Source organism: Nesoenas mayeri (assembly GCF_963082525.1).
Source record: "Nesoenas mayeri genome assembly, chromosome: 3".
In the NCBI taxonomy this organism is placed as follows: domain Eukaryota; kingdom Metazoa; phylum Chordata; class Aves; order Columbiformes; family Columbidae; genus Nesoenas; species Nesoenas mayeri.
The window spans coordinates 37,807,924-37,826,036 of NC_137544.1; the positions used below are offsets into that span (position 1 = coordinate 37,807,924).

Below are 18,113 nucleotides of genomic sequence, written 5' to 3' on the forward strand. Positions count from 1 at the left end.
TTCATTCTATTTTTAGGAAGTATTCAACATTAATTAAAATGTCTTCCACCAAACCTCCAAATGAAAATGAAACACCCAAAGAGAGAAATCCAGGACTGAGGAATGTTCAAACAACTATGCTCTTCCGAGCTGTGAATCCAGAGCTTTTCATTAAACCTGTAAGAAGCTCATTCTGAGATAAACTAAATATGCTTGGAGGGACAGTTGCTTTAAAATAATCACCACAATTCTCTGTATGTTATACAGCCATCTCTTGTTATGCAAACTACCCAGTAATGAAACTAAAAACATTTTTCCTTTTTTTTCCGCTCTGATTGTTAAGAGCCCAGCTTTTATTTCACAGTTATATTATCTGCTCCTTTTGGTACCTAGTCAAGTTGCTTTCAAAAAGACAATTTACACACATATAACCTATGTAATTTGACAGATTAAGTAATAAGAGTCATCTTTAAAATTTAAAAGGGAACAAATCATATAGTGCAAGGTATTTTGCATGAAAGGAGGGGATATTTTGATAGCTTTTCAATATTTTTTATTTTTCTCTTTTTCTTGCTTTTATAATTAAGTTGATGATACTCAGGTTTTATTTACACTAGCAGAGGCCAGAAAGACTGGGTGGAATTTTGTGCATATAATAAAAGTAGATGTGGTACTAATACTTGATCTGGTTTAGAGGAGTATAATCAAGGTGGCTTGGCAGGAGCAGAGTACATCATCCCAGTAGTATATCCAGATGAATTCTGTTAAAAGTTTGTAATAATTACCTTTAATAATTGGTCTTGGCCTGTTCATTCATGCTGAAGCAGCATTTGTGACTGGCAAAAGCCAGAGCACTGGGCAACGTGACAAGAGTTGTCTTTTTCATAGAGAATTCCTTTTGCTATCAGAAAATCAGGTCTCCCTTCTTGCTGCTTATTGAAGTTATTTGGATCAGTCTACAAGAAGGCAGTGATGGTTTTTGCACATGTTACAATAGTTCAGTGTTTACTTTCTAAGCTAAGATTGAAGAATATAATGTGTTTGATGAATACAGAGTGGTTTAACTAAAAATGTGTCCTATTTTTTTTTGTCAGAACAAACCTGTGATGGCATTTGGACTCGTAGCAATTACCCTCTGTGTTGCCTACCTTGGTTATTTGCATGCAACAATAGAGAATAAAAATGACCTTTATGAAGCAGTCGACAGTGAAGGGTCCAGGTATATGAGGAGGAAAACTTCCAAGTGGGACTGAGAATGTAAAGAAGCGAATCACAGAACTTTTCAAGGCAACTACTGTTTTTTCTCTGTCCATTGAAGTAACGGATAAATGTCTCTTTTGCTATTTAAACCAAATGAAGTTCATTTATAAAATGCCATGCCTGTACAAATAAATTGCAGTTGAGATACACACAAACATAAAAGTGATTTTAAGAATTGTTGTCTGCGATCTCCACGGTATGTCAGAAGAACACACAATTAACTCAGACATGCAGTCCAGACTGGTAAATGCCTTAGAAATTTAGATTATGGTTCAGCTCACTTCTCTCTTTGCTTAGATTAGGGGAAAATGGTATTTTCTGTTATTTTTTTAAACAAAAGGTATCAGGTATTGTGTGTGAAAAGAAAAAGCTGACCTCTTGGTCTGTTGAAAGTCGATAATTAACAGTGGTGTAAGTAAAATAATTTTAAGGCAAGAATTGATAAAGCAGTCACTGAAGGGTTTTATTTAATAGAGGAATTTACAAAATACTGGCCAAAATAATCCTTGGTTGCTAATACACTTCCTGACAATGAAAAAAAAATCAATAGGTAGAAGAGAAAAAGTGAAACAAGTGCTTCTGCCAAGAGAAAAGCAGGAAGAACTCAGCCATGACCGTTCTCGCATGGCATCATATAAGCAGATCAATGAACACGCGAGTATTGGCTTGCCAGTCACTGTGTATAACTCCAGGTTAGCCAGAGCTTGTAGGGTTTTCTTGACTAGTCAGCAGGACTAGTTTAAGCTGCATTCAGAAACTAAATTTTTCTATATTGCATCAAGTACGTTATGTAACATTAATTTATTACAGGTTACAGAGCTCAAAATAAGGAATGGACAATCTAAAATCAACAGGTTCTTACAGAGAAAAGAGCATGCCAACCCAAACAAGCCCTGTTTTGCTGAGCAGCCCCAGATGTGGGTTGGAGGTGAGCCCTTGGCAGTTCGCTGGTTGGTGCCGATGTGAGTGTGCCTGGAGGATGGGTGGGCATTGTGGGGTTTCCTTAGCATGTGATCCCCTGTGAGCCTTCCCCTTGAGCAAAATGTATGGGTTGGTGCTGTCCAGTTCCAGCACTGAGGCCTTCTCCTGTGAGCTTTTCCAGCTACTTCTGTGTTCCTGACATTTCCTAGAAGGTGTCCCATTAACCAAACTCCAGAGCACGTGGTGGGATGGGGCACATACCAGGCCATGCCCTTTTTCCACCACAGGCTCTTATTAATGTTCTGGTTGCATTTTTCCATTCAGCTCTTCATGTTCACAGCCCCATCAAGGGCTACCAAGAAGCTGAGAGACCTATTTGTTAACCCCTTTTTGGCCAAGGTGACTTCTGTCAGGCCAAAGAAGAACGAACGTGCAGGGATATCTGCTTTGCCACTCCAGGAGTTGCTTTGAGTTTTGTTACTGAAAGATCTTGTTATTGAAGACAAAAAATACGACTGACTGCCTTGAGGGACAGCACTTGCTCTGTGGGTTTTCTCTGTGTCTCCCTCTAAATACTTCACTTTGAACCTCTGTTTTCCTGTTTGTGTGTTATAGTTACCTGTATCCTAAATTCAGCTAGGCCTTGGTTTGGCTGCCCCCCTCCTCAGAAGAGAAGTGAGCTGTAGCTTTGATAAAGCTATAAAGAAATAGCATTTTTACAGCCTTTAAAAGCATATTCCCCTCTGTGAGCCTAGCTGTCTCACAACAGCAGGGTCTCAGGCAAATCTGAATGCTTGCAGGTGAGGAAACAACTTGCCTTTTGATGAAGGAATTTCCAGGTGAATTGATCAAATATTCAGAACTGTCACATGCTGTGCATATCCTGTAGAATATGTTTTGTTTCATAGGATGTGGTGGATCTTTAGAATTAATCCGTTCTTTTAAAAAAGGGTCACAGGATTTTAGCTCTCTTCTGCTTCATTAAAATACCTGAGTCTTGTATGTTTGCATGAATTTACCTGAAGTATTCAACTACAGTGAGTATTTTAACCTGTTTTTCTGCAGGCTTTTAAAATAAACACTTTGATCCTCATACCTGCAGATGATTTGAAGTGAGAAAGCCCAGTCTCTCATTTTCACAGATTGAAGAATAATGCAGGATTGGGGTTCTCAAAGTTGTGAATTATATTTTGTGAAGTGAATATGGATCTGGAAGTTACTGAGGTGGAGCCTCTTATCTGCTGGATGGAGTAAAGTCCTGTTAACCAGGTTAATTCATAATTGCCCAGATTGATAGAAAAGTATTTAGACTTGTCCTTATTATTAAGGAGCTTCTCCATATTTATTTGTGGTAGCTGCTGTACAGGTAACTCTCTTCATGCCTCAAAAATTATATGTAAAAAGGAGATAAAGCAGTGAAAATATAAAGAAGAACGTAGTATATAAATGGGTGTCATGGTGTCACTACTGGCATTTGCTGTTTTAAGTACCTGGTTTATAACATAAAAATATGGGTATATAGGGATTAAAGGGAGAAAAAAAATCCAAACACAACTATATTGGTAACAAAATTTGTTCGCTCACCTCTGAAATCACAACTCCCCTTATGCATCTGGAGGATAAGCAAACAGCACTAATAGAATTTCTTTTGTTCCACTTTTCTCAATTTCATCTTCAATATAGTAATAATAATATGCAATGGATGATAGCTGGCTTGACAGAACCTGACAGTCAAAATGATTTCCTGGGCAGACTCTCTTTCAGATTTTTGCCAATTCCTTATTGTCTGTGCTGGTTTTCACATCTTTACCAAGAAGAGCAAGAAAATGCTATGATTCAGGTACCTGAAACGGTAGCTATTGTGCTGCTCCTAAAACCTCCTTAGACTACGTGGTTTGAATAGGAATTGTTGACATTCAAAACAAACAAAAAAATGCATTAAAAAGCCAAAGCTTGCTGTGACACTGCTGAACTATTACCAGGGAAAGTTAGTTCTTTATGAGCAAAGCCAGTCCTGCCTGGTAACAGTTGCTATGTAGGGAGCTGTATTAAGGCGGGAAGGGATCACTTCATACAACCCTCCCTCTTCACCTGCCTACAGCATGTTACGGTCTTGTCAGCGTGTGTGAATCCTCATCTGAAGGCAAATGTTTCAGCTAACTTGGCAAAAAGTAATGGTCAAAGATTTTTCTCTTTTCATTGACTTACAAGTGTTCTGCAGCAACAATAAGTGCTTATCCCTGCAAGCAAGAGAACTATCAGGAATAGAGTTCTGACATTTTAGTAACTGTACTACAAAATAACACTAGAATACCACAATGATTACAAGTCCCGATCTGGACTCCTTTGTTTGTTGTGCTTTGTGTTCACAAATAATACCACCACTGCCTTCCAACACTACTTTTCGTTGGATTCGGGAGTACAGGCCTTTCAGAACACAGTATTACACTCATCGTGATATACTAGGTAAGTTTGTTTCTGAAATTCTTTCCTTGCAATCTGAGACTTAGAAAAACTCCAAGAGCTGTTGTATCCAACTGTTCTTGACAGTCATGAAGTCATGCACATCTTGGTAAGAAAACCTGCTGAACATTAATACATCCAGGACATTGAGAGGGGAGACAGGGTCAGCCAAACTGTGGTGCATTAAGGCATTCAGATTTGGGGATAACGAAGTGCAAAAGAGAATTAGCTGTAACACCGTTAACAAATGTTTTCTAAGGCTCAAGTAGTTTGGGAAGAACTATGCTTGATGTAAAGTTTGCCAAGATCATCCCGTCATCCTTCAACAGGACACAACTGGAATGTTTTATCCTGATTCCTATCTTCTTATAACTGGTTCTGGCTGCTGATCTTAGATTGGGGCTCTGCAGAGCCTCTGGAGGTTTGATTTTTTTGTGGCACACCACAATCATAACATCAACGATGAAGGAAGACATACAGTACCATTCATATGGTTGTGGATTTAGCAAGAATCTGAAGTATCTTTATATGCTATGCCTAATTGTCATAGAGGTTTCTGGTAAGCAAAGTTTTGTAGAAGTCATGTTGTGCGTTTTAATTAATATGCACTGTGAAGAGAAGTGTGTGTGTTTCTATTTTAAACAATACCAAGAGATTATCAGTTTACTGAGAGCCCTGGCAGCAGGGTGAGTGCTGTGTGTCTCTCAGAACACAAGGCTTCAACGCTGTGTCAATACACAGAGTGTGAAAGGTGACCAGAAGGCCAGACAGTCTATTTTCGATTATTTTCTTTTTACTGCTTAATATTAATGGACTGGGGAAGAGCTGTGCAGCCAGAGCACAACATGCTTGTTGCTAATATTTGTGCACTGTTGGACTTCTATTTTGCCTATTGAAATCAGTTGACTCCTTTGTCCCATCCTGCTGCTCTTTTCCACGTACTTCATGTTAGCTCCTTGAGAGGCCTCTGCCCACCCATGTGGAGTGGCAAAGAGGACTGGAGTGAAAGAGGGAGACTTAATCCTCCAGTGGCTGTGTGAAAGCCAGATCTCTGGTGGCTCTATTCCTTTTTCATTTTCATTTATATAAACCCAGGAAAATGTGACTCTTGGGCCCTCTCAGGCATGTAGAATGGGATCCAAAGCAATGCCCAGGCTTGGCACTGAATAGGAAAGGCATAGGGGGAGGATCTGAAATCCCACTGTTGAAGGAGAGTTTGGATTGTGGAAAGGCATCTATCCACCTCCCTCTGCAGTTGCTTCTCTTCTAGGCAAACATTGGTGCTGAAGAGTCATGCCATATCACCCTGAGAATATTCATTGTGTGCCCCAAGAGTAGCATGAAGGAATCTGAGGGTGTCTTGGTGCAAGAAGCCATGCTGAAAGCCTTAGAGAACCCTGAGGGCACAGGGAGGCAAAGAGGGCACTGTCTCACCTATAGCATCTAAAGGGAGCAAAGCCAGCCCCTGAGGTGCCACAAGGTGAAAACAGACAGAAACAGGTGAATTATTCACAGGAAAGCTGAGGACTGACCTCTTGCTTGTGCCATGTGGATGACTGTCAGGACAAGGAGTCAGGAGGGACACCCATGATGCTCTCTTGTGCAGCCTTGCCTAGAAGGTGAGAGTTGGGTTCTGCACCTTCCTACTACGTTTATGGAACTGCACAAGCAATAATAAATGTGTTTTCCTACGTGTGAAATGAGGGTGTGTGATTTTTAGCCTTTTGATTTTTAATTCAGAAGCAGAGTCGAGCAAAAGGGTTGGGAGAGAGGCACAGATTTCTGCATTCTACTTGTTTGCTATGCGTGATCTGCTTATATTGATTGTGCAGAGATTGGAGCAGACATTCAGCAACAACAACATGAAAAGAAGGAGGCAGAGATACAAGAGCGCATTAAAAAAATGAAAGCTGAGCTTTGGTCTCAGGTAAGTTAAATTAGACTCCTGTCATTTAAATGACGATAATTCTTTGAAATAATTGCTATAGCGTAAAGACAGTTAATAAAGAACTTTGAGGCCACTGCTATAGAGCTGTCATTAATTTCATCTCCTCCTTTGTTCACAGATTTCTGTCTGTGCATATTTCTGATCACAACAATGCATACTTTGCATTAATAACAGATTTTACATCTGGTCTGAAAGTAGCCTCTAAAGCACACAGAAGTTTTTGATTCCCCATAGTGCTATGGAAGATTCTAAAACTACCGTTTATGTTATATGTACATCTAGAGGTTACAACTGTGGTAGCTTAATGCTATTGTGTGGCCACATTTTAACAGGAATCACTGCAATAAAATTGACAAACGGGAGAAAATGGATTTTGCCATTTGGTTTTAAATGCAACTTGCTCTGATTCCTTAAATAGAAAATACAGAACTATTGATTATATAACCTCTGCTTCATCTTAATAGGATGCTAATAGAATCTGAGCAGCTACACTTAACTTCTTTTAAAGGCTGAAGTGTACAAGGAAGATGCAGTGGATAAAGCTCTCAAAGAGGCAGCTGCTAATCACAGTGCACTTGTACGAGACCTTAAACAAAAACTTGGAGAGGAATTAAGGGTATGAACAGGTTTGCTTTCATTACTGTGGAAATAGCCAGCATGACAGAACCATGTCTTTGATAACCAAGAATGTTTTTTTTTATTTTATTTTTTTTTTTTTAAATGGTTGCCCAAACCAAGACCTTAATTCATCTGAGATTTTAACTCTAATGACAGGAGAAGTACTTGGCCTGAGAGGTGACTGGCTTTTTGGTAGGTGAGATGTGAGCTTGATTTGGCTGGATTTTTAATTCACTTCAGCACATTTAACTTTTTTTTTCCTTTTTTTTTGGTTTAAGTTTGTGGACTTCATTGTCAGGCCTTGATTCAGCCAGCCACTGAACCTGATCAGGTGCATTTCTTAAGGGCAGTAAAATATGGGCTTACCTTTAAATCTGTCCTGAAGTTTTCTGTCCACTGAAGCTAGAAAGGTGGTTAATTGTTTGCTGAACCTCAACCCTAAGTGCAGTAGAAGGAAGACTGCCAGCATATGTATATTTCTAAAAGAAGTACAGCAATGGTAGCTTTATATTTCTATAGATGCTTAGCACATGCTTTATATGTCTGATGTATCGCTAAGAAAAGACTGAAAGATATACAAAGAAAGGCAGCTGCCTTCTGGATCTGAACCTTCCTGCTTTCTGCAACACTTCACAGGGTTTTTTACCACTAGAGCATCCAAGCACTCCTTAGTCAGGCACTACGCAGTCCGTCTAACACCTCTCATCCTTAGCCTTGCAGCCTCCCACTGGCAGATGAAGGGCACACAGAGAATTGCTGGAGTGTTTTGCTTTGGAACTTGATTTTGTACAAGCTTCTGAATAGCTATCTGTTTATACTGCAGGCAGTCAAAGCAATATGCTTGGCATTTCAAGAGGAAAAACAGGGAGGTTTACAGTGGTCTTAAGTTTTCAGCAGAGTTAATTCCATTTTATGGAGCTGTTTTCCCAGGGAGCTCTGTCTTTTGCTGTTATAGCATCTGCTGACACTAGTTGGCAGAAGCTCAGTTCCTCATGTTTAATCATTCAATTACTTGCCATAAGCCTATTATATATCTTCATAGACCTGAGTGCTCAGGATTTGAACATGTACCATTTGTCCTGATAACACTGGCTCCAGTCACTAGGAACTACGGAGCAGATACAGAATCCTACAGCTGACACAAAAGAAGAGGCAGATATAACTACAGTGACTGCAAGTTGTTTTAGATTTGGTGGTTTGTCCTTCTTGCAGTTCATTTTAAAAGGTGTCCCAACAGTGAGGTAACTGCCCACTAGCAGCTGACTTGGAGAGGTGGTAGCTGAAAATTTACTCAGCATCTGTCTAAGCAAACAGATAGTAGCAGACATTAAGACATCTCAGTGAATGAGTGCTTGAAGTGTTTTTACATATAGGATAGGCCAAAGAGAACTGCTTTCAGCTGATAGCTTCAGGAATGGCTTTTTGCAGCAGTGCTGATGTTCCACCACCACTAATAGTCAAATGGCTTTAGTTAGGCTTCTAGTAGGTAGGTCTTATTATTTGTCACTCTGCTTGTCAACAGTAGACAAATGACCAGTATCCACAAAAATACACAGAATACAGAGCTTATAGTTGGGTGTGCAAAAGATCTCTAGCAAACCTCGTGTAACTCTGATCATCCTGTATTAGAAAACCCACAAAGATCTAAGCAGCCACAGCTTTCCCGATAATGTCCTACCATTTCCACAGAGGATGCGCTTGTTAGGGCTTTTGGAAATAAATGTGAATGGTGGCAAAGCAGTGCAGATCACTGGGCAGAAAGTGCGTTGGATTGCTTTCCTGGATGGTCAGGCTCGGCCTATAATGGCAACAGAAGTATATTGGTATATACTGAATTGTCTGAGGTTCCAGATAGATCTATGTCCATCCAGACCACCTAAGATTAGTATTGTCATACATTTATTTATCAGCCCAAGCAATATCTTGCTGACCAAGTATTCCAAGGACCAAGCTTCTTCTCGGTCTCACTCTAAAACCATGCCACTGGCCATGTGAACTTGTGAAGAAAACATGTCAGGGAACTTTTTGTGCCTTGTGTAGAAAACATGGATGGTGTGGAACGATGCTACCATAAATCACCGTAATTATCCTGCAATATTTTCCTGAAGTCTGTTCTGCAGGACTTTGCTGGGGATTGATTAAACACAACTGAACCAAAGTTGTCACTACTTACATCTGCTTTTAACTTTGCTTAAGGAAGAGGTGAGGAAGGCAAAGGCAGAGATGAAGAAATACATGGAGGATGAGCAGAAGAGAGAGGTTGAAGCTGCAGAGCAGCGCATGGCTCATAGACTTCAGTGTGCCCTCATGGAGTGTGCCCAGGAGAAGATGCAAGCGGTGGCTGAAGCCAGGAAACAAGAGAGGGAGGCAGCCCTGAAGGAAGCAGCCAGGCAGCACAGGTGCTCTTAGTGTTTCCCTTGACTTGGCTGACAAAAATGCTCTGCTAAAGAAAACGATGGGAATTGCACCAGCATTGATTAGATGCGGGTCTTCTAGGAAAAGATTGGTAAACGCTTTAGGAAAAAAAAAAAGGTATTTGGAAATGTGACTGGCAAGAGCTGCAGGCTCACTCTATCTTGCTGACACTCCATGTAGAAATACAACATATTTTGTTGCTAAAAGGAAGGATCATGAAGCCAACCAAGGATCTAAAAGTTTTACTTTTTATGGCTGATTTAGAGTCATCGGAAATAAAGATCTCAGGGGCCTATTTGCCATTTATGACCTCTATGCAAAACTGAAAAAGACGTGTTCATATTGTGACTTGAAGAGCTTTAATGTAAAAATAATAACACACCTCTCTCCCTTAAGAGTGGAATACATTTCAATTTTTGACAGCACAAACAACAAAATAACACTACACTCTTACAATGAAAAAATCAGTTCGGGTGTGTTCCTTTGTAAGATGCTTTTTTTTTTTTTTCTGAATAGTCACATGTAAGTTTTGATCCATTGTTTAATACCTTCATTTTCACTACAAAACGTGGCCTTTCTAACAAAGATAAATCTTGTCCCACATAACCTTAGCTGGTCTCTAACTTTTCATGTTAGCAGAGTTCTGAAAAAATATCTCCAGCAAAGTGGGAGAGAGCAGTAACAGAGGGCAGAAATTGTTTTCTCTACATTGAAGTATTTGGCTCAGTAACCTTAATGGATGCCTGGTGCACCATTCTTTATGTGTCCCTGAGCCAGCTCTAGTGAATAGCACCCATAATCTTTTGACTACGTAATATAAATTGTATGTTTTATTACTGACGTGCTAGCACAAAGATGTTCTCAATACCACTTAAACAAAATTACAGACGAAGCTGTAGGCTAAAAATCAGTTCTTGGATTCCACTTCAAGACAGCATTTTTGCTTGGGGGCAGAGTTGTTCAAAGTCTATTTGAAAATCAGTGTGTACTTAAGTGCTAGCTCAAACATAGACCTGAATGAACGGTGAGTTAGTAATCCTTTCTATTTTTCATTTCGAAGCAAGCATCATTAAATTATCACTGGATGCGACATGCAGAAATGGAATCTTCTGCAGCTGCCTTTCTTTGCATCATCAGTGGCCTTGTTTTACCCTATTTTGTTTCAGAGGTCCTACATCAAGTTCTGATTTCATGTACATTCATGGTTGAATGACAGAGTTTTTACAACCACCTGGATAGACTCAAATTGTTTTATTAAATAAGATGTAATAACAGGCATTCCCTACAAATCTTTCTTTTTCTTTTTTTAAATAGCAAGCACTTAGAGCAACTCAAAGAAGAAAGTATGTTAGCTGAGGAACTACATCGTAAGAGTATAGAGCAATTAAACAAAGAAAAATGTCATGAGATTAATATTGCCCTGAGTATTGCAAAAAAAGAGAATCAGATGGAGATTGAAAAGCAGCTCAAAGAAGCAAAGGCCTTACATCTTGATGAGCTGGAAAAGGTGGTGGTTAAGCTGAAAGCAGCAGAAGAACAGATAAAGACTCTCACGCAAGAACTGGAAAAGATGACAGATTGGAAGGACAGCCTGGAAACTGAAATACAAGCAACAAGACAAGCTTTTCAAAAGTATATTGATGCCACTTTTCCTAACCTGTCCCCTGGACAAGCAGATTTTATTCTGCCATTAAGAAAAGCATTTCAGCGGGACACCCCAGAAGAAGCAGAGGCTAGTGACAAGGAATATAAGAGAACTAGTATTGGAAGTGTGAGATCCACAGACATGAATAAACAGAATGACAAAAAAGTGCTGCTGAAAAATAAATTCATCTCTGTTCACTGAATTACATGAGTGTAGTTAGAATGATATAGAGGAAAATAACCACTGTTATGTTAAATAATGAAGTGATGAGCCACACTTAGAAATTATGCATTAATTTTGGTTTCCATATACTAGGGCAGAGGTTGGAATGTGTAGTACTTGAGGATGGTTCCACTGAGTCCTGATTGAGAAGGAAAATATCTGATTGGAAAATCTGTCACTTAGTTAAACATCAGCACCTGGACTGTGAGGACTGTTGGCTCTGCCCTTGAATATTTGGCTGTGCAGTAAGACACACAAGCTTTGAACACCTGCAGCTTGGATTCTGAGACATACAGGGTGGTTATTCTATGTGAAAGTGTGTAAGTCTGTGTAGAGTACCTACAAGTGAGTGGTTACATGATCTGAAACCTCACCTGGTTTAAGAGACAGCTTTTGGATGAAAAGTGTGTGCCAGCAGGTATACAAAATAATTTTCCTGTGAGGGGACTCAAGTTTATCTATTCACATGTGCTTGAAGCCTGCATGGCATTAGGCCAGCCTCAATACATTGATTGAGTCTGAGATTCAGCCTGCCTAAATGTCTGATTTGTCTTCAATGTGTTGTAAGACATCACAGCATTCGCTTAATATTCACTAAAGCTTTGTGTCTATCTCATTTGTTACCTGTTAACCTAAAAACACTGTATAGCATCTAGAGTGTGAGCTGAGGAATGTAAAGGAGCTGGCCTTTACTGTAGCCAATAGAAGATGTAATATGCTGAAAGAAACTCTCTGTTGGCACCTTCTTTAAGGGAATTTTTAAGAGAGCAGTTGTACAGCATTCTTTTCCTCATGCTCAAAAACAACCCCAGAAACCAAAAAAGCAGAATAGTGTCACAGATATCCATCACTCTACCAAACTAAGAAGTGAAGACAAGTGAAGTCACTGGTTTCTCATGGAACAGTTTAATGCATATAAAATATTTGAGCAGATATTTGGAACACTTTGGCACTACTTCTGACCTAAATGACTGTAAAACCGTACCTCACTAAACTGTAGAAGCTCTTTCTGTGGAGAGATGGCGCTCCCCGTTCATTTCCTCTCTTACACTCCCAGTGAAAAGAATCCAAACTTCATGTTCACAGTTGTACAATCAAATGCATAAACTGCACAGAGCCCAAGATAAAACTTGTGTTTACATCTTAAACATTCTTCAGCAGTCTGAAATAGTCCATAAGCTGTATAAACCATTTTTTAAAGAAAACATTTACATGTGCGTTAAGTATAAAAGTCTTTTGAAAGTACAGCACTAAAATACTGGAACTAAAGTACTAACAGCTACATCATGACATACCTAAAGCTGATGAATGCTCTCTGTTGCGTTAGCTGCTCAAAGGCTTACTCCCCACACACTGTGGAGCCCAGAGGCACAGCGGCAGCTGGGGGAACCCCAACAACCCAGTCAGAGGAATGAGGCTCCAATCCAGCCCCTCCCAGGGCATCCCAGGGGGGTGTCAGTGCCATGGAGTGGGAGTGAGACCCATTGCTGTGAGTCAATCAGAGAGATTTTCTGGGGCACCTTGCAGACTGAGAGTGGGTACAGGCTGGAGGTAGGGGACTGGAGGTATGGGATGTGGGGTAGCACATCTTGGGATTGTACGGGGATTGTACAAAAGCTTATTATGGGATGTGTAGGGAAAGAACCAAAGGTGGAGAAAGGGGCGTCAGTGTGGTTTGAGGAAGAAACAGAATGGGAAAATAGAGGGATAAGGGGATAAAAGAGGTTGGTTACGTGTAAACAGAGGCAGGTCATAGCTGACCATGCCCTTGCCTGATCAGTGCAGTCTGTCCTGTCCTCTCATTGAACTCCATTTCTAACTTGGGTGCAGGCCTTTCTCTGTGTGAATGCATATGCATGGGAGGTCTGCCTGCTGACAGCTGATGACAGGAGCTCAGAGTGACACAGGGCTCAGAGTGACAGCAGCTGGAGAGACTGATTATTTTGTGGGTACATATGTCAGTGTGTAATCACTAGCAAATACCAAGACAGGCTTGCTGACAAATAGGGTAAGAGGAGTGGAACCCAAGTGATGGAGTGGCTGTAAATCTAAGATACTGGAGAAATCAGGGTGTCCGAGATTTGGCTACTTGAGGGACCAGGTGGTCAAAGCCAGTGACTGGAGATGCTGTGAGGTCTGGGGGTTGGCTACTGTTAAGGTCTTAAGTCTGCACCAGCTAACAGATGTGGTGTCTGCATGTGTCTGTGCATGAGGCAATATGAGGGGCAATTCTGCACTTTGCATGTCAGAAAACCAAGATGATGATGAAGTGCTTCAACTTCCCTTGAGCAAACAGTTCAAGTTCTCTTACGGTAACAGATAAGTAGACTGTTTTTGTTCTTCTCTACTGGGAAGGATATAATCATCATATACTTCTGCAATGTTAGCATTCTTACTATTAGCATTTGTTTCTGAGAAAAAAATAAGTCACTGTGTCTCACAGGGTTAGCCCACATTTTATCTGGCATACAGTGGCAGTGACTGATACAGACTGTGGCTCTCTACAGGGTAAGTGTTCCCTGCGGTGGACCTTAGTCCTGGGTACCTTAGTCATCCAGTTGAGACCAAGGGCTCCTGTGAGTGCACAGCCCAGGCCCCTCCTGAACCACAGCTTTGTGGGCATGTTTGAAGACAGGTGGCAGGGGCTCAAGATCTGCAGGCATGCTCTGGCGTGGACTTACCAGTGTGTGCACAGCATATAACAGTCTGGCAGACACTGCTTCTCATGGCCTTTTAGGAGAGGAAAAGCATTTTATTTGCTTGCTTTCAAATACCAAGGTGAAGTTGTGTTGGTTCAGCTTAGAAACATCATGTCCTTTTAAGTCTGTGTGATTGGTTGTGTAGAGATAAAAGAAGCCACAGCTTGGCCTAAGTAAATAGCTCTGCAGTATAAATGGATAGACAAGATGGCGAGCAGTAGAATCGCTATGGACCTGGACAGCCATTTGCTGTGGACACTGTTTGGTATTTCAAGGAAATATTTTAGAAATTAAAATATCTAACTAAACCAAATTTAAGGGATTTTTTCTCTTCTAGTTGTAGTCACTGCACAGTGTTAATTGTGGTTGACTGGCAAGCTGAAAAAGAAAAGGCTGTTTTTAATATTCTGTAAGTTTCTGCATGTCAGGTACTTAACTAATGAAATCTGTGAGTACATGAGCTATTGGTAGCTAACAAAAATTACACTTTCAGGCATACAAGCAAGCCTTTCGTTGCATGAAGCAGAGACAGCACATGTTTGTTGGCTTGATTTTGTTCCTATTTGAGAAGGATTGCAGCATGAAAAGTAACACTACCCACTTTACTAGCACTCTGAATCAGAGAGAGCGTTGAATACATGCTTTTTGCCTGTTTGTCTGAATGATGCAAATAAAGAAGCTTTCAGATAAAATCTGGACGCTAGGGTGCCAGTGATGCCACATATTGACAGTGGAGTGCACAAGACAAAACCTAGCATGGGGAGCTGTAATGCTGCAATGAATAATACAGAAAGCAGGATTTCTCTATTAGTCATTCAGGAGATGTCTAAAATTGCCAGAAAGTACCATAGTCTCAGAGACAGTGAAACTTTCTGTCTAAGGCAATGCTATAAAAGACTGAAAAGTGGGTTGTCTAATTACTGTATCTGAGCAGCTGAACTAGTAGGGAGCTGTGGAGTATGGCTGATAAGCAGCTAATTAATAAACTAGAGACATCTTGCTTGTTAGTCCCTCAAAGGTCTGCAGAAGGGATCTGTGATGTCTTAAATGAGGAGATGCAGATTGTGAAATCTCTGAATGCCTGGCCTGGAGAAATGAAGTGTGAAAGGAACTAATGATGCTGGCAGCATTTGGAATGTGAGCACACGCTGTCTGTGTGTGTGAGGCAATTAAAGAGCTGCAGCACCTCACGGGCAACGGATCGCAGAAGGAATACATTCTGTCTGTGCATGGATGTAGTGTACCCACACAGATATAAACTGAGTAATTGTGACTCCAGTTGCTGATGTGATTTCCTTTGCTGGGCTTAATTAACAACAGCTCAGCATTACATTAGCTGCTAGTTAAAATACAGATTGAGTAAAGGAATATGAGTGACTAATCACAAAATGCATCAAGTGACTGGTGGGAGATGCAGATGCTGGAATAACTGGCATTAATATTGGCTAGTAGGTACAGTACATGGGTGTTCTGGGGATATCTAGGCATGGTTCTGCCTGGGGAGAAAAGACCAATCCTGGAAGAAAGACAGCCTCCTCCATTGCAGTCTATTGAAACTAGCAGTTAACACATCACCTTAGCTTTCTTTGAGACACTGAGCAAACCAGGAGTTAGGTAAAAGCTTGGCTAACAACAGCTACTAAACTAACTCCATATAGAAGGATAAATAAGACTGCTATACCGCAACTGTGACATGGCCTGCCCAAATATTGGCCTTTCTTCTAGCTGATCATGAAAAGTTTGTCTTGTTCCTATTAAAATGGTCTCTAGTGCTTTGTTTTGGCTTCTTCTAAGAGTATGGCTGTCTCATCCTTATTACTGGTTCTTGCTTTTCTTTTGTGTATTTGAACTTTTTCCAGTATACAGCTGCAGTCCTCTGTTATGCTTGTCATACAACTTGAGTGAATAGAGAAAAATCCTACCCATCGAGGTGTCTGAGCACCATATTTTTCCATTTTTTTCTCACAAGATTACATTCTTCCTTCGTCTAATAAACTTTTAAAAAGGCACAGACATTTTCAGTTTGTTTATCTGAAAACATAAGCCACACTATAAATGGAATATTGCTGGCCAAAGTTGAGCTCCACTTCATTCTGTCTTCTCTCACAGCTTCTCAAGAACTTATACTGCTGGTGCCAAATTAGTTGCAGGGCTCCAGGTATTAGCCACAAAGTGCTAGCCACAGAGACTAGAGTCACTTCCCTGTGCTGCCTGTGGCATTCTACAGTGATTCCTGACCATTGTGTGTTGGGGTTTAGTTAGTTTGTTTGTTGGTTTTGGTTTCGTTTTTTTTTTCCTTACCTGCCAAGTACTGCAATATTAGGTTTTAGAAAAAAGTAGTTTAAGGCTATCATCTGAGCTATTTTGTCTCTATACTTCAGGTGTTAACCGTCTTTGATATGTTTCTGATAGTCTCTCTTTAGTATGAGGTTTATAATCCTGATTTATATCCAGTTCTGATTTTCAGTGTAGATTTAGAAGTCACTGACCTGGACTTTCAGCCTTAAACTTCACCTTTAAGAATCTTATCATTTCATTACAGCAGCATGAATCTGAGACACTTGGCTATTCCAGTGAGCACCGGAAGCTCTTCTCTTTAAAATACTAAACCTGTATGTCTGCAAGAAATGCTTATTTCTGAGTCAGCTGACTAGATGGTTCCATATAATCCATAAAACCTGTTTTCTGCTCTCCTGCTTCTATCCGAGCAACCTCACCATTCACATTTGGTGACTTTTCAGATGTTGCATCTAATTTCTCAGTTACAAAGGACATTTCTAATAGCAATAATATTCTCTACCTGAATGTATCCTTTTATTTATTCTGAGAAAACTGATTTTCTGTATATTGTAGTAATATAAACACCTTTTTATATGGGAATGAAATTTGAAGACTTTTAAAATAAAGGTCACTGTAATAAGAGGAGATGAATTCTTAGACAGGTTACCTGGAATAGAAAATTTAATTGCATTAAATCTTTAGAGCTGACTGTCATGAGAAAAAGACTGAGGAGTCAACTCTCAAAACACTCTTCAGTGGGTACACATTCTCTTACATTCCCAGCCTGACTTCATATATGATCTATGTAAGTTGTTATTTAAAGACATAGTTTTAAATAGCCTTGGGAAGTGTCTCTTGATGATTCCAAACCTCTTCCTTTAAGGTCTACTATCTTACTTCTGACCACCCAGTACTTGCAAACATGGAGGAATCAAGATACCAACACTTGTTAACTGAAATAAACTACCTAGAAGATCTTCATAACCATATTTTCTAGGTTCAAAGCTTAATTCAGGGGTGTTCAACAGATTTTCATAAAACGTGAATTCAAACAGAAGTATTCTTAGATGGTACAAGTAATGGGTGTGCAAGTAAATGCACTACTGCTCTACTCGTGCCCCATTCTCTTTAACCTGATTTCTAAACCAAGAGATACGGTGACAACATGGTAAGGATGTTCCTTTGTCCTCTGTGTCAGCACAGTGAATCCTGGTCAGACCACCCAGATACAAGCATATTCTTGCTTATGAGGACATGGTTATGAGAACGTGAGTGAAATAAATTTTGTTTTAAATAAAATTTTCCCATAATATATAACATAAGGAAAGAGCCCTTCTTGTTCAAGGAAGAGGAGGGTATAACACTGAAAAGCTACTGCAAAGGGAAATCGTTAACACTGCTTCATGTCTTTTTGTTAGTTTGTTGTTAAGTAGAACCAACGCAAGTTTTGTGTAACTGCACTCTCAAAGCCAATGCTCTCTCAATTCTTATTTAGCTAGATGAAAAAATGAGCATTTTTTCTTTTGGGCACCAGCTCACAGTATTTAAGGCACTTTATGGCTAAGGCTGCTTTACAGTCTTTATAGTAACACACATGGGTGCAAAACAATGAGTTAGAAATGAATCAGTTATACAACTCACCTGGTACTTTAGCAGAAAAATT

At 40.0% G+C, this 18,113-nt stretch overlaps 2 protein-coding genes across 2 annotated transcripts; both read left to right on the forward strand.

The window, feature by feature from the left end:
- The first annotated feature begins 33 nt into the window (after positions 1-33).
- Positions 34-1,320, forward strand: SMIM8 (small integral membrane protein 8). Its single transcript, XM_080342797.1, has 2 exons — positions 34-158; positions 1,074-1,320. The coding sequence occupies exons 1-2, from the start codon at positions 39-41 to the stop codon at positions 1,230-1,232; spliced, it is 279 nt and encodes a 92-aa protein (XP_080198923.1). The 5' UTR covers positions 34-38; the 3' UTR covers positions 1,233-1,320.
- A 3,158-nt stretch (positions 1,321-4,478) lies between these two features.
- Positions 4,479-11,450, forward strand: LOC308038626 (uncharacterized protein C6orf163 homolog; the record flags this gene model as incomplete). Its single annotated transcript, XM_080341403.1, has 5 exons — positions 4,479-4,626; positions 6,456-6,550; positions 7,080-7,187; positions 9,386-9,588; positions 10,919-11,450. The coding sequence occupies 5 exons, from the start codon at positions 4,479-4,481 to the stop codon at positions 11,448-11,450; spliced, it is 1,086 nt and encodes a 361-aa protein (XP_080197529.1).
- Between the last annotated feature and the right edge of the window lie 6,663 nt (positions 11,451-18,113).

Bases quoted from the DNA above. Each gene is read 5' to 3' on its own strand.
- SMIM8 (XM_080342797.1), top strand. From the start codon at position 39: ATGTCTTCCACCAAACCTCCAAATGAAAATGAAACACCCAAAGAGAGA. The intron at 159-1,073 runs GTAAGAAGCTCA...TTTTTTTGTCAG, and splicing joins CAGAGCTTTTCATTAAACCT to AACAAACCTGTGATGGCATT.